We start from the raw sequence: 16,424 nt of genomic DNA, 5'->3' as shown, positions 1-16,424 counted from the left end.
CAAGGGAGGATTAGAGGGAGGAATGTCTGTGAGATGATTGTTTAGAGAATAACTGCTTTTCGGAGTGTAAGTTCTGCGGCCTATGGCTTGGATTCTGAAACCGGCTTTATGTCTTACCTTCGTGTGCACGGTCTTCATATACTATCCAAAGTGGTCTACTAATTCTGCAATACGTGGACTTTGTCTACAATTACTGTATTTGTCTAGGATTTTCCAGTCTGCGGTTTCTCTACTTAGTATTTAAGCATTAGGAAAAATACCTGCTCAGTAGCAATTTGTACTTCACAGGTAAGTTAAGGTCTGCTTTAAGATATAAAAATTTAATTTGGCACCACCAAGCAGATCTTTATTTGGAAAATGTTTCTGGACTAATGCAACATGTCTTGGCTAACAGTAAATACATGATTCTTATGTTATAAGAACTAGTTTTTTCTTTTTTGCGTTTTCATCAAGTGCTTGTATAAATCAAATCATAAAAATTGAGTAGTAGAAGAGTAGAGGGGAGTAAAGAGTTGTTTAATCTTACATGTGGATAGAATGGAAGAATGACTGAGCTGAAATATGGGTGTGTCTCTCTTTAGCTTACAAAGTGATTTGAAGCAGATAATGTTTCTGTACTTTAATCATAATGCGTGACATGTATTGAGCACTTACTATATGCCAGACACATGACATAATTTAGCATAGCATAACACATAACTAACTTTATTTATTTATTTATTTATAAAAATTTCATTCATTTAATTGACAGAGAGACAGCGAGAGAGGGAACACAAGCAGGGGGAGTGAGAGAGAGAGAAGCAGGCTTCCTGCCAAGCAGAGAGCCCGATGTGGGGCTCGATCCCAGGACCCCAGGATCATGACCTGAGCCAAAGACAGATGCTTAACAGCTGAGCGACCCAGGTGTTCCCACATAACATAATTTAACGTAACATAGTACAACATAACATAATTTAAATCCCACAATCTTATGAGGTAGATGGTATTTTTATCCCCATTTTACAAAGCTGAGACTCAGGGAGACTAAATGAGATTCAGGATTTCCAGAGTAAGTAGTGGGGCCAGGATTCAAATCTAGGTAGAAAACTCCAGAATTCATACTCTGGCCTGCCTTGTAAAGTACTTTGTGCAGCCCCCACACGCTCCGTGAGTGGTCCCTCGTAGAGCTGCTCAGTGAAGCAGAGCCAAAGCCTTAGTCCACACACATGACTATCTTCCTGCTGTATAGCACATACATTTCCAAGTGCGAGGGATAAGGAATTGAGTCTGATGTATTTCTCGTAGTAGGGGACACATACATAAGTAGTGCATAATCACGCACAGGGTGGAGTTAGGCACACACACAGAGAAGGGAGCTGTCCGATTGCTCTGTCTCTCTCCTGTCCATCCCTCTGACACTATAAGCTGGCACTGCTCTCTTCTCATCAGCTTATAGCACGGCCTGGGCCTGTTTTGTTCTTCATCACTACATCCTGTTGAAGTAAGGAGGAAACAGTGTTACTTTGGAGATAGAAAAAGAGGCCCAGAAAGGTTAAGTGCCTGTCCTAGAGGCACAGTAAATCATTGGTACCAGAACAATAATTTAGGGCCACAGATGACAGTTAATTTCCTTGGTAGACTTCCTAGGAAATTGCACATTTCCCTGAAATTCTTCTAAGCCAAAATCCTTTTCCTCTTTCTTTCCTCATTTAACTCATATCCTTTTCAAGCCTTTATGTTTTTCAAGCTTGCAAGTATGTGGGAAATTCTAGTTAGCAGACAGTGTGGTTATTGAAAGTAGGTAACTTCTCTACTGTATGGTCATTGTTGCCTTCCGGGGGGGCCCCACAGTGGTAACCCAGCTGTGCTTTGTGCAGTGGCCTCCAGGGAAGTTGCTGTGATGCGATAGCTCTCAGCACAGTGTCTGTGCCTGGGCCCAAGCCAGCAGCTCAGGGACCGGATGAAGTTGGTTTCATTTTTCATAGGACAGACTCTAATTAACCTCAGCGTAAGCAACATTTGCAAGGCAAGAAGAGAAAGTCTCATAACATGGTGGAAATGGTGGAGGTCTACGGATGTTTGCTGAATTATCTGTGCTAGTGCCCAGTGAGGGAAGAAGTACAGAGTGCACGCTCTTGACTTCCTTCTCAGAGCTGCCATCTGGCATCCTGGGGAGTGCTTGCCCTTCGTTCCGTTTTCACATGTGAATTACCCTCATTCAGAGATCAGGTTGGATAACTTTATATCTGTATCCTCCAGTATTTAATAAGACATTCTTTTTCCATTTCCCAAATGCCTAGTAAAGTGGTTCTTAACTTTTTTGGATCAGAGACTACTCAGAATTTACTGGGGCGCCTGGGTGGCTCAGTCAGTTAAGCATCTGCCTTTGGCTTAGGCCCCGTTCCTGGGATCCTGGGATTGAGCCCTGTGTTGAACTCCCTGCTGAGCAAGGAGCCTGCTTCTCCCTCTCCCTTTGCCCCTCTCCCCTTACTCTCAAGTGAATAAATTTTTTTAAAATCTTAGGAAAAAAAAGAATTTGGTGAGAGTGCTCTCTCTGGGGAAATGTACAAACTTGCAGAATTTTGCATATAATTTTAAGGAGTTTGTGGTTCTTTCTCCCCAAAAGCTGATCTGAGAGCTTTGGTCGGGGAGGAGGGAATAACCCTTTCTGTAGACTTTCCATAGTCACTGTGTTTAATATCTAAAGAAATACTCTAACTTTTTTAACAGGTAGGTTTCATAGAAAAATGTGTTTAACGGTCTTCCAAATTGATGAAAAGTAACCGTAGTATGCTTTAAGTCAGAATACATACGCATTGTGTTTCAGGAGATTTTTATCAAAACTTAAATTGAATAACAGTTGTCTCATATTTACTTTTGTCTCCCTCTTTTAAAGCTTGGTAAAATGCGGCTGACAATTCCATGCCGGGCCCTGACGTGTTCTCATCTGCAGTGTTTTGATGCAACTCTCTATATTCAGATGAATGAGAAAAAACCAACCTGGGTTTGTCCTGTCTGTGATAAGAAGGCCCCGTATGAGCACCTTATCATTGATGGGTATGTCCATTTATTGTGTTTCCTTATACTATGACATGACCATCTGTTATTTGGATTTGTCTTCGTCAGGTTTAGGATGGAAATTCTGTAGGTAGTGTTTTCTGAGTAATATATTTTTAGGATTTTCCTGATTCTAGAAATCAGTTCTTTTTAAAGTAAGTAATACTGTGAGCATTTTTCCTTTCTAAGTCGACGTCCTCCTGTTTGGGGAGCGCACACTTTACCATCTTTGTCTCCTGACTTTTACCATTTAAAGTACCAGTGGTTCTGAGCAGGGTATGGTTATACCTGTTCCTCACATGAATCCATCTACCCCTAGTCATGCAGACCATGTCAGAGAAAGAGTGAAAGCACTGAGAAGCTCTGGCTAACTTAAGCTCATCCAAATTGGGCTTTTTAGTGGAAGTTAACCTGTTTTTGCAGATGTTTCTCGTGGTTCAGTTGTGATTCATCATACCTGTTCCCCATCATAAGGGCTGCTAAAACTGATCAGCGTGCTGAATAGCAGCTTTCTTGGTTTCTCTCTTTCCTCTGAAATACTTGTCTTTGTCTTGTCTGCCTCCAGCATCACAACAATCGGGTTTTTGTGGTGATTTTTTTTTTTTTTAACACTCCTGTGTTTTATCTGTCCTTCTAAACATCTTGTTGGAGTGTTTTTCTAAATGTACCCCTTATCCTCTAGCCTCCCTCTGTGTCCTTTTTGCCACTGAACAAAGATAAATTGTGGAAAGAAGGATCTTCTTTTTGGTAGTTACTGTACTCGCCAGCAAAACACTTAAGGCAGCTTATCTACAGCATTTGAGAAAACTCACTAGTCTGAATTTGTACCATTAGAAAGGGGATACATTTAGCAATACAGTGTCACCTAGAACTTGAAAGATGGCAGACCAATCATGGGGAAAAAGTAAATGTGTCACTTAAATGTTTTATGTTTAATTGTTCAGAAGTGACAGTGATCACTAATAAATCTAAGTTAAGTAATATTTTACCAGTACTTTGTATTACATAGCTTTAGATCCCCTCCTCCATAAACTGGGATTGTTCTTTATTTTTAAAAGCCAGTGCACACATAAACATTATCTATATACACATTTAAAGAAAAATGGAAAAAGGAAAATAAAAGGGCTTCATAGTGTATTTTCTGATTTTTGTTTTTCTAGAATTGTGATAGTACAGTATTAATATTTTTTATCCATTGGTTTCATTTTAGAATTTGACACTTCCACACATTTTTTGCAAATCTCATTTCTTAATATCGGCATGGTATTTTTCAAGGAGATGTACCATTCAGTACCTATTTTTGTATGTATTGTTTCAATAAGATATGCTTACTATGGACAGTTTGGACAATGCACAAGAATGTAAAGGAGAAATGATGTCCCCACTCAGAAATAACTGCTGTTCGTGTACCATTCACACACAAAATTTTATTTTCACACTGTAGAATTTTATTTCCTTGGCATCTTCCCGCTTTCTGTGACTGTTTACCCTATTCTTAAAAATCTTTGAAAACCTCGTTTTTCATGGTTATGTAAGGTACCTTGTATAAGGTACTGTAATCTAAGTAATATTTCTCTAAAATAGGCCTCAATTTTGAGAACAAATAATTGTCTGTTCTCCTTTCTTCTTTCTTGTTTGTACTTCTACCAAACGTAGGAGATCTGAATATTTTTTGAACAGCAATACTTCTAGTCTGTTTTCATTTAGAATGTGATATTCAGAGGACCACGTATTTTTTGTAGCTTGTTTATGGAAATCCTAAAGTACTGTACAGACTGCGATGAGATACAGTTTAAGGAGGATGGCTCTTGGGCACCTATGAGATCAAAAAAGGAAGTACAGGAAGTCTCTGCCTCTTACAATGGAGTTGATGGTGAGTTGATGGTTTTCCAGAAGGGTGGGGCTGTCTCCCTGCTGTGGTATAGCCCTGCTTTTCAGTAGTAAAACACATGTATTTCTGGGGGCACCTGGCTGGCTCAGTCAGCAGACCATGTGACACTTGATCTTGGGGTTGTGAGTTTGAGCCTCACATCGGGTGCAGAGATTACTAAAAAAATAAAATAAGCTTTTTTTAAAAAGCATATATTTCTGAAAAACATAGCAGTTTATGGGTAGCTTAGTAACTCTTATGAAATTATTGATTAAACATTCAGAAGTAGTTTCTGAATTCTGAATTAATTAAACATTCAGAAGTAGTTTCTAAATTCACTTTGCCAGCTTTTAAAATTTTGGGATATTGAGATTTAAAAGCAACATAATCTAGTAAGTCATTTCTAAGGTCATGCTTTTGAAATGGTATCCTTTTAAATTTTTAAGAGATTTGGTAAAGATTAATGAACATTTCTTCTTCGTTTATGTTATTTTTCTGGTTTTTAGTATGTTTTTGCTAGAAGGAAACTATGACTTTTAAAAAACGTTACGATACATTTCTTAAGTATCCCGGGTACATATGTAATATGTAGTATTTACCCTCAAGCTGCTTTTATTCTGAAATAGACGTTTTGATTGTTTGCCCTAATTCAGAATTGTCTTTCAAAAAAACAAAATGAAACAAAAAAACCCCTTTAACAACCAATAATAAATAGTATCTTTAAACTTAGGGGACCAGAGCTACTACTCTCTGACCCCAGCAATATTTTAAGTCTAAACTATAATTAATAAACTAATCCATAAGGGCACACTGAGGAAAAAAGAGAGGTGTCATAGGTCTTTTTTTGCCTTGTGTTTTGATCGTTCCCACATAGGATGCTTGAGCTCCACATTGGAGCATCAGGTGGCTTCTCACCACCAGTCCTCACATAAAAATAAGAAAGTAGAGGTGATTGACTTAACCATAGACAGTTCATCTGATGAAGAGGAGGAGGAGCCATCTGCCAAGAGGACCTGTCCTTCCCTGTCTCCCACATCACCACTAAATAATAAAGGGTAAGTACTGAGACCTTGAAAAGTCAATGTGAAAGTTAATTTGCAAGTACGATTTAAAAGATCTGCCAAAGAAAATGATTATCCATGATTGTAAAATTTAACTTGGTAGTCAAAGAATAGGTTGTATTTTCCCCAGGTGTGTGATAATCTTGAGGGACTGGGATAGTGCATTCAAGGAGTCCCTTGGATACAGTATTTATCATACCGAAAGGTATTCTAGTGCAGTGGTTCTCAAACTTCGGTGTACAGCAGAATCGCCCAGAGAGCTCATTAAAACACACATTGCTCCCCTATTCCCCCATGTCTGATTCAGGAGTAGAGACTGAGAAAACTTGTCTCTCTGATCAGTTCTTAGGTGATCTTAATGCTGCTCGTAGGATTTAAAACATTTACTCAGGCTGGAAATGTATGCTATAAGATTAATCCTGAGTTGAATCTTTCAAGTAGAAAACTGAGGAAGACCAGAGGAATGCTTTAAGCCGGCCTCAGAGTGTGTGAGGTTTGCAGTGAAAGAAGTCAGAGCCTGAAGTCACAGGGCACAATGCCTTCTGTTTTGCAAACTCACGTCCCATATTTGCCATTAGTCTCATATCAGTAATCGTGTACCTTGGTTATGCTTCCGTTCAGTTTAGCAAACACTGTTACCTACTTTAGGTAAAACACCCTGTGCTTAACATGGGTGATAATAATAATAATAATAATAAGCACAGTCCTAACCTTAAAGGTTTAACATTTTGTGGAGGATAGTAAAACACATAGCTAGCTCTAGCTGTACTCTTAAATAGACTCAGCCTCATGAGACACATTAGGGATTCTCAACAAAAAGCCTTCATGTTTTGCTGAGGCACAGTTGTGGCACACTAAAGGTGAATCTAGAAAGAGGTGTGCCCTTTTTTAGTTATGTGTCAGGAGAATGATGTAGCCTGTTGGAACTGAAAAGGAGCTATTCAAAAAATCTCCTTCCAACAAACAGTATGCCTGAAGAAGGAATGTTAAGTGGGAGAAGGCCTGATGTAAGGTTGCAAGGTTCAAGAGGGAAAGTGAACACCAGACCAAGAGCAGGCATTTCCATGTTTGGAGTGAAATAATTTTCAGGTTTGAGACTGATGAAAGATCTTCTGTATGATATGAAAAAAGATCTTCTATATGAGAATATTTGTAATTACTTGAAAGGTAAAGTTGAAACAACAAGAACATAATAGTGATAAATGTATCTCAATCATTAAAAACTTTGACTGCTTCGGGAGTCTTCATAATACGATCAAACCTGTTACACAGGCTGGTATTTTCACTCTAGAGGAGCTTCACACACATCAGAGAGCAGTAAAGACATTAATAGCAGTATCATTATTCTAAAGGAAAAAGAAAAAACGAATTCACTAATTCTACTTTAAGTCTTACTTCATGAAGCGTTACCACTGATGAAAGTGTACCCTGATGGCTGCTACCCAACAAGCCTGACCTTGTTACTGCCCTGACTTATTTTATAAGTCTGATTGAGAAAAAAAGAAAAGTCAAATGGCCAGAAGCTGGTAGAGTTAGAACAGATATCAATAGACTCTTGATTCCAAGATATTTTATATATCAAAGCATACTGTGACCAAATACATATTATTTCTTTAAATATCATAATTTGGCGACATGAAAAGATATTTCTTAAATCTAGGTGTATAAATACCTTGTAGATTAAATGCGCCATTGTGTGTAAGTTAGTTCTACTCCTTAGAGTATTTTAGTAGTCATGCATATATGTGACCTGTGTGGTACTTTTACTCTCTTGACTATATATTTTTCCTTAAGAGAAACTTTTTTGAGTGTTTAGAGATCTAATGTTTCAGTTCTTCAGGTATTTGCTTTGCTGTTTTTCCAAAAATAGTTTTATTATGTTTAGAAAATTATATTAGATGCATTAACTACTTCCTGAGCTTCCCAGTGAACAAGTAAACCCAGATACAATATTTACAAATGTCAGACCTTTCTCTGTTCTCAGATAAAGACAAGCAGCCTTGGGGCGCCTGGGTGGCTAGCCTCTGACTCCGGCTCAGGTCATGATCCCACAGATTCCTGGGATCGAGCCCTGCATCGGGCTCTCTGCTCCTCGGGCAGATGGCTTATCCCTTTCCCACTCCCCCTGCTTATATTCCCTCTCACTGTGTCTCTCTCTGTCAGATAAATAAATAAAATCTTAAACACACACACACACACACACGCAGAGCCTGAAAGTTTGTGGCATTTTTAGAAGGATACAGCCATATTCAACACTAGTGGCCATTTTACAGTAATGACTACCTGATAAAAACAAACCTAAACCCTGAGAATATTGTATTTGTTATTGTGCAGTGTAAAGGTGGAAATGCTTTTTCAGAATATTATCACAAAATTGAAAAGAAAGTTGCCAGCCAGGAATTGGAGGCAAACATTAGTAAATGTAAAACATTTTGTTGTCTTTAGCAGCCAAGTGTTTAGTATTCATCCAGAAGTGGGTTTTTTTTTGCTGTTCGGTATACCAAGATGTTTTCAAAGGCTGGCATTTCATCTGCTTTCTTCTCTCTTATAATCCCTTAGGCATTGTCAGAGGAGATGGCTAATGGAAAGTGGTACTTTTTATAGATGTAAGAGGTTTAATTAAGTTTCCATTAGACAAAACATTTTTATGATGTAGATGAGAGTCTATTTTATGCTTCATATTCCATTCATGAAAATAATGGTAGATGGTCATAATTAGAACTCTGTTCCTAGACATCCAGCCTTGGCCTCTTTTGAAATACTCTGATCTTGCACTGCACCACTGAAATTGCATCACACACCCAAGTACTTTTTATGAAGTTTTTGCAAGCAAAACAGCCTTTCTTTTCTCTTTATTTTCCAAAACATACATACCTATTAGCCTCTTCTGTGGTCGGGATAAGACATAAACCTTACGTTCACACTCAGGGCTGTTAGAGTTCTTTTTCTTTACAAAATCATTTCAAGTCTTCCTTTTCTTTTTCATTTCTTTCTCTCTTTTTACTTAATTTTTTTGTAAAAAAAAAAAAAAAAAAAAGATTCAGGGACACCTGGGTAGCTCAGTCAGTTAAGCATCTGACTCTTGGTTTTGACGCAGGTCATGATGTTGTGATCATGAGATCAGGCCCCTGTCTGGCTCCACACTCAGCGTGGAATCTGCTTGGGATTCTCTCGCCCTGTGCCCCTCCCCCATGCTCACTTGCTCACACACACTCTTTCTCTCTGGAATAAAAAATAAATCTTAAAAAAAAAGAAAAAAGAATGTAACTTCTTAGCTACTGAAACATTTCATGCTGTTCTTCCAGAATCCCCCTTTTTTTGTCATTCCCCATCCCCTACACACACAGTTCTGTTCTCCCTTTAAAATCTCTCCACCACCTGTTCATTTTGGAGTATCTCCTCTTGTCTGCTGCCTTCGTTCATTCAGCCGGCCCTGTATGCAAACAGTGTGCTGGTGAGTGTGCGGGGCATTAGGTATACCAGGATAAACAGTTCCTGGTCTCTGTTCCATAAAGCTTATACGTCTAGGGGCCAGTTGTTAAATCCGCTGCTCAGATTGCTACCGTCCCCCAGGCTTGTCTATACGTGTTTTCTTTGTATAGGACATACCTATACTTTTTACCAGACAGCACTCAGTGCTTACAACGTGGCACAGTTGTTAAGCCTCTGCCTTCAGCTCAGGTCATGATCCCAGGGTCCTGGGATCAAGCCCGGCGTAGGGCTCTCTGCTCAGCGGGAAGCCTGCTTCTCCCTCTCCAATTCCCCCTGCTTATGTCTCTCTCCCTGTCAAATAAATTAAAAAAAAAAACTTAAAAAATAAATAAATAAAAGGTTTCAGAATCTCAGCTGCCATAGATATCTTCCGCTAATCTCTCACTGGAGGGGCTCAGCCGTCCATTCTGAAAGTGTAGATGAAGCAGCATGTGATTATGAATGTCGGACATACCGTTGCACCCATCCATTTCCCCCTGTAGCTCCTGCAAACGGCTACTGTATATGCAGATTACTTCCTAGTCATTATGATAGTCTAAATTATATATTGCTTTGGTTGTCTTTTTATTTCCAGCACAAAAGGTATGATTCGTTTTGTGAGATACAGTCCCTTTGTTAAACCTAAAAGTTCAACTAACTCGTGAAAATTATGCAAACCTTTCCTTTTTCTAGCATATTAAGTCTTCCACATCAAGCGTCTCCAGTGTCCCGCACCCCAAGCCTCCCTGCTGTAGACACAAGCTACATTAATACATCCCTCATCCAAGACTACAGGCATCCTTTCCACATGACACCCATGCCTTATGACCTACAAGGTGAGTCACCAGTTCTTCTCTGTTGTCACATAGCGTTATGAATACCTTTCATCTCCATAGTCTTCCTCCGGGTGAGTCTAAAGAAGGATGGAAAGATTGATAAAACGGGCTTGGGCTTAGGGAACTGGGGGAAATGCATACTGTGATCTTAAATGAACAGAGGTCTAGTTTCTTGTTTGTACCTTTATCAGTAGCTAGTGCTTTACTGTCAGTAGTGAAAATTGTGTGATGATCTTTAGGTTTTGTGAGCTTCAGAATAGTCTCCCAAGTTGTTTTGGGGTGACTTTCTGTATATTGCTTTGAATTTTGATGTTTATGAAAATTATTCATTGTTCCCTCCCTGGATCCAGTTATAATGCAACAGGCATGTGGGTAATTCTGTTGTATTATCTTTAAAATAGTGCTGAATTGAGACATTGACAGTTTTAACTTTTGTTCCAGTGAACCTGATTCTTCCTTTTAAAGGTAGTTTGAAATGTCAGTGCACCCATTGCACAATGTATTTTGAGTTGATAATAATCATTTACATTATCACAAAATTATTAGTTCTCTTATATCTTTGTAATTTAATAATTTATATGTCTAGGAAGATTTTTATTTCAAAAAGCTGTATGTGCCCATTGTAGAAAATTTAATACAAAAAATGTAAACTGGGAGTTGTCTTCCACCCCTCTCCCTACAGAAGAATCCGGTGCAAAGATTCCCAGAAGCTGAGTTAGTTGAGTAGGTTCTTAGTGATTGTTAGGAGTACCCTGTTTGAGCTCTGTCCAATAGCACTTTCCTCGAGGAGGGAGATGTTATAATTGATAGTGACCATTAGCCCCATATGGTTATTGGGCATTTGAAACATAGGCTAGTGTGATTGAAGAACTGAGTTTTTCATTTTATTTCGTCTTAATAAATGTAGACATCATGTGGCTAAGGGCAGCCCTGTTTCTCACTTAGGTTACTGCCAGATCTCACTGTCAGGAACCACAGTGCTATCCGTTTTGTAGGTCCTCGTGTTATCTGTTCCAGTGTAGATAGTGGATGGATCCCCAAAGTATTTGTGTTGTTGTCATGGTTTTCACTATATCTGCTTATTGTCCTTTCCCCCAATTTGAGATCTCATAATAAAGCATTTTATTCACATGGGTTTTCTTGTTCTTCATTACATTTTGCATTGAGTGATATGGACAAGAGTGGGAATTAAAGAAGGGGCAGCCAGGAATCAGAGCTGGCCCTTCTGTGATGCACCACTCCAGCAGCGGGGCAACCCCCCCCCCAAATCTGTTTTCCTCCCTTCTGCTGCCGGAGGTCTCTGAGTTAGAATTTGGTAAGATAGTGGTGAGTGGGCAAATTTGAGAAAGAAAAAGAAAATCTGTGCTCCAGGTTGCTGAAATTTTTCTATGTAAAATTTGTCTCACCCACAAAATGAAGCCAGAAATAATGACCTACCTCGTAGGTGTGGTGCTTGCGAGGAGTAAATTCGAGTAGTTTGAAATGTTACTTAAGAGGAGTCAATGAGAACGTTTGGTGAAAAGTGCTCCATCAGTGTAAGGGATCAGTGTTGGATCCAGCAGGGCAGCTGTGGCCCAGATCGCACAAATGGAGTTACAAGGAGGGCATGTCATGACTAGAGCTTGGACTTCAGCCTCGGTAATCTAGAGATGAGAGAGATGTACAACATTCAGCTCCACTCTTCTTGTTTAACTTCTAAATGACTTTAGAATTAGCATTTTAAGATTTTTGTTTATTTCTGGAGTATTAGGGGCATTAAGGAGGGTTTTTTCTTTTGTTTTTCAAAACTAAAATAATTTTTTTTCTCACAGGATTAGATTTCTTTCCTTTCTTATCAGGAGACAATCAGGTATGTTATATGAAAAAAATGCTGTTGTTTTCATTGCACATTGGAATATTTATAAGTATAATATGTAGCTGAGAGAGAAGATAAATTTCTTGGGAAGTTCAGAGTAGTCCTACTTATTATTGTTAAGGTTTTATGAATTTAAATAAAAATACCCTTGTTTCTACTGTGTCTGAGTATATAGTAGGAACAGTATCTATTTGTTGGTTCCCCAGTAATTGTTTAATAAAGAAACAGGGCAGTAAATCAACTGGTAAATTCTTGGCCAAATATCTCCATAAGAGAAAGAGGGTCGACTGTCTTCTTTCCTGCTGCTTCTGAGCATATGCCTCTTTGGAAATAGAATTTTGAGGATTGTTTGTATTACAAATTAAAACAAAACAAAACAAAAAAACCCAGCAATTTTATTTTGGTATTCCCCCCACCCCAGTTTAAAATATAGAAATGTCTCTCAAGTTCAAGGATGTGATTATTATATAAGGACATCTGATTCTGTGAAATGTTTTATTAGGTATTTCAGACATAGCAGATATGCAGTATATATTAAATTTAGGACTCTGGGGATGCATGGGTGACTCAGTTGGTTAAGCGTCTGTCTTCAGCTCAGGTCATGATCTCAGGGTCCTGGGATCGAACCCACATGGGGAGCCTGCTTCTCCCTCTCCCTCTGCCTGCCACTCCCCCTCTTTGTACTCTCACTCTCTCTCTGTCAAATAAATTTTTTAAAAAATCTTTTTAAATTTAGGACTCTGTTCTGCCGAGAAGAAGGTTTATGAATTAGAACTGATGGGTTTTGTGTCTTCTGTTCCCCGCCCCCCAGCATTATAACACGTCCCTCCTGGCTGCCGCCGCCGCAGCAGTGTCAGATGATCAAGACCTCTTACACTCGTCTCGGTTTTTCCCGTATACCTCCTCGCAGATGTTTCTCGATCAGTTAAGTGCAGGAGGCAGTACTTCTCTGCCAACCACCAATGGAAGCAGTAGTGGCAGTAACAGCAGCCTCGTGTCCTCCAACAGCCTGCGGGAGAGCCATGGCCACACCGTTGCAAACAGGAGCAGCACGGACACAGCATCCATCTTCGGCATCATACCAGACATTATTTCATTGGACTGATTCCCTTGCCCCTGCTGCTCCTGCCCCTACCCCAGATTAAATGAACTTGGCAGAAAGAAGAGAACTTTGTGCTATGTTTTACCTTATTCTGTTTAGAAAAGTACACAAGCGTGTTTTTTTCCTTTTTTTAGGGAAAAAATTAAAAGAAATGTACAGAGAACAAAACTATATTTTCAGTTTTACTTTTGTATATAAATCTAAGACTGCCTGTCTGATAAAACACTTGTAAAAAACAAAAAACAAAAAACAAAAAAAAAGGAAAGAAAAGAAAAAAAAGAAAAAAAAAACAGTACCCACAAACCACCTTCAGTTCATTTTTTTCCTGGATTCTGAAGATTTTTTTCCATCATTTGTCCTATGGTTTTGGTTTTATTTTACTTCAATGGCATTATTTTATTTGCAATAACAGAAAAGGAATTGCATGTATGAAGTTTTAAATTGTGGGCTTTTCTTCGTTGTGGGGAGGGAGCTGGGGGGATAGTTTTCATTTCCATTTTCTAAAAACGACAGACTTGGATTCTGTTTGTGTGTGTGCATATTTTATCCAGCCTTAAGTTATAAATCTCATCTGTCCCACTGCATTCCCTGTGTATTTTCAGGACCTAGCTCGTGGGGGTGTGTGTTCAGTGTGTGTGTCTCTGTATATTTTTCTGTTGTTACTGTTCCTTCTCCTCCCAAGTTTGCATTCAGTTGATAAATCAGTTGCCTGCTTCTTTCAAAGTGCTTTGAAGGTCTTGAACTCACATATGAGCATCTTTATTGATATCCCAAGTGCATGTTCTCCATCACATATTCTCTCTTATTTGCTAGATACCCCCTGAGAATATGTTTTAGAGATTTGGAGTAAAGCTGTCTGGATAAGGAGTAGGCTTGGCAGACCTGTGAATAATACACTTTAGTCTAGTTCTTTCTTCTAAATTTGGATTGCCAGTATTATGTATTTAAACCAAGTCTGTGAACACCTGCCTTTTGGCCACAGGGTAACAAGTTTTCATGTAAGATCTTCATGCCAAAGTAGGAAGTAAAAATAGCTTAGAAAGTCGTGTTGGGTGTCTTGTGCAGCTGACAGAGGTAAGGTTACATCACCTCGAAAAGAAAGACAGTCAGTTATCCTAAAAGTAAATTCTCTTTGGAAAATACAGTGCACCACACATGTCAGTCTAGAAATCCACTATCTGATAAACAGTTGAAATGCAAAATAGGCTTGATCCTTGGTCATTTTTACTCTCTGGATCTGAGTGTACTTCTTTTCTTAGCCTAGCTATCTTGTTTATTTTTTCTTCACCTTTTAAAGAAAAGCATGTCATAGGAAGTCAATTCTTTCTTTCTTTGTTACTTACTTTCTTTCTTTAGAATTCATGGATCAATCTGATCTATTTATTAATAATGGAACATGTAAATATAGGGAGAACTGTTTTTCAGGAGATGAGTGTGGGTTGGAGGGAAGGAAGGTGGTTCTACCTGTGTCCCAAAATCCTCATTAGAGAAGGTGTGATGTTCTTCAGGGAGCACCTGAGGGTGTGGAAAGTATCTTCTAGCTGATGGAGAGGTTTAGCTGGTTTAACAGAAAAGATAGAAAGAAGGAAGGGGCATAACAATTACCAGTTTCCCAGGCTGGATCTTTCTATCACAGCTGTTCAGGTTCTCAGAGTTGACGAAGGACCACCTTTGTGTATAAAAGTGTTTCAACCTTGCAGTGGTAACAAAGTGACCTACTTTTTCCAGGTAGAATTCAAGATGGCTGTATCTTCAGTTGTATGATAAAATTAACGGTTCACATGACTGTGTGGCATCTAAAAATAATACCTGTTTTTACAGCATCTCTCTGCCACTAAATTGTTGACTTGAATTTTGAAAAACAAGTTGGTGTTGATATGTATATGTGTGTGTGTATATATGTATTTATAGACAAGTGTGAGTGACACGTGAGTTATATAGTCTTCCCCTACGCATGTGTATTCCACACATACATGGCTGAGTTATAGTCACTAAACAATCTGCAATAAAAAACAAAAGATTCATTGTCAGTGAAAACAGGAATTAGTTAAGTTTTTTAATGAATATGCTATTATGGTGAGTAAACTCTTTTTAAGAACTCGCATCGCTATATTAACTTAGGCAATACTTAATGGTACCATAATTTGTGTCTAAATTCAGATTGGGTTAGAAATCACTCAAGTTGTGGGGTGTTGCTTCTTATTTCACACTGTAATAGGAAACATTTCTGTTAATTCAGCTACTTAAAATGAATAGTTTTTTGTATTCTCTTTTTTTGTTTGTTTTTCTGTTGTTGTTAGTGGTCTCAAAATTCTGATCAATAACTTTGTGTATGATGCTGAATTCCAAACTCTGAATGATCCAGTTGAAAACCCATCCCTCTCCTTTCTTCAGCCCAGTTTTGGGGATGGTGAGTTTCCCTCAGTGCCCTGCATTATACCGACCTAAGGGAAGAACAGGTAATAGGGAGAAAGAAGTGTCTGTCTGGTGGCTTTGGTCATGTCTCCACAGGGGAAACGAACTATTTGATTGTCTTTTGATGTTAGTTCATTCCACTCTAAGGAGTTTGTTTCTTTGGAAAGTTGTTGACTTTCCCAAGCGTTGCATGAGTGGTAGCTATCACTCTGTTGGTCTCGTGGTCGATACTGGTCAATCAGACTGTCATGATCTGTACTAGTTACTGGTAGAGTCAGGCACTGCACTGTTCTAAGTTAAAAGAAGTGCATGGTCATTTCGTCTGTTTTTTCCTTAGCCTGCCCTCACTCCCCCACCCACACCAACACTGACATGCTGTCTGCGGACAAATAGCGACTCTTAGAGTCTTTTGGCAAGTTGCCACCATCCCCTTGCCTTGGTCATTCATAATAGGTGTGCATATGATTGTGTTTCTGTACAGTACTCTCTGTGTGTGGGTGTGTGTGTGGGTGTATACATGCACACATCTTTGATAAAATAGCTGTTTGACTTAGCAGGGTTGAAGTGGCTTTTAATTATTTTGTGGGCATTATTGGACACATCTTTTTAAAACAATCTGAACCTTAACCATACCACACTTGGTTGACTAATTTATTTTGAGCATTAAAATTTTTCTTCTGTTAATTGAGATGTTACCACATTTCTGTATCATTACTGACTTAAGAAAGATTGCACTTAATCTTCTGATAAATGTGATTTCCTGGCAGATTTTCCATAG

The 16,424-nt window shown here is 38.8% G+C and overlaps 1 protein-coding gene across 3 annotated transcripts in view; it reads left to right on the top strand.

Annotated features, from left to right (window-relative positions):
* The window catches only part of PIAS1 (protein inhibitor of activated STAT 1), a 116,993-nt gene extending 103,503 nt beyond the window's left edge, over positions 1 to 13,490 (top strand). Inside the window, exons 9-14 of one of the 3 annotated variants that reach the window (XM_032864611.1) lie at positions 2,876 to 3,036; positions 4,779 to 4,909; positions 5,781 to 5,961; positions 10,132 to 10,274; positions 12,086 to 12,123; positions 12,941 to 13,490. In XM_032864611.1, coding sequence (XP_032720502.1) covers positions 2,876 to 3,036; positions 4,779 to 4,909; positions 5,781 to 5,961; positions 10,132 to 10,274; positions 12,086 to 12,123; positions 12,941 to 13,234 — 948 coding nt within the window. In that variant the 3' untranslated portion in view covers positions 13,235 to 13,490. The remainder of the gene's footprint in view (positions 1 to 2,875; positions 3,037 to 4,778; positions 4,910 to 5,780; positions 5,962 to 10,131; positions 10,275 to 12,085; positions 12,124 to 12,940) is intronic. The other 2 variants (XM_032864612.1, XM_032864613.1) reach the window with 2 other exon arrangements.
* Positions 13,491 to 16,424: the final 2,934 nt, after the last annotated feature.

This window comes from Lontra canadensis, unplaced genomic scaffold (assembly GCF_010015895.1).
Source record: "Lontra canadensis isolate GAN:19392208 unplaced genomic scaffold, GSC_riverotter_1.0 scaffold28, whole genome shotgun sequence".
Lineage (NCBI taxonomy): Eukaryota > Metazoa > Chordata > Mammalia > Carnivora > Mustelidae > Lontra > Lontra canadensis.
This window is presented reverse-complemented; position numbering and strand designations above follow the sequence as displayed.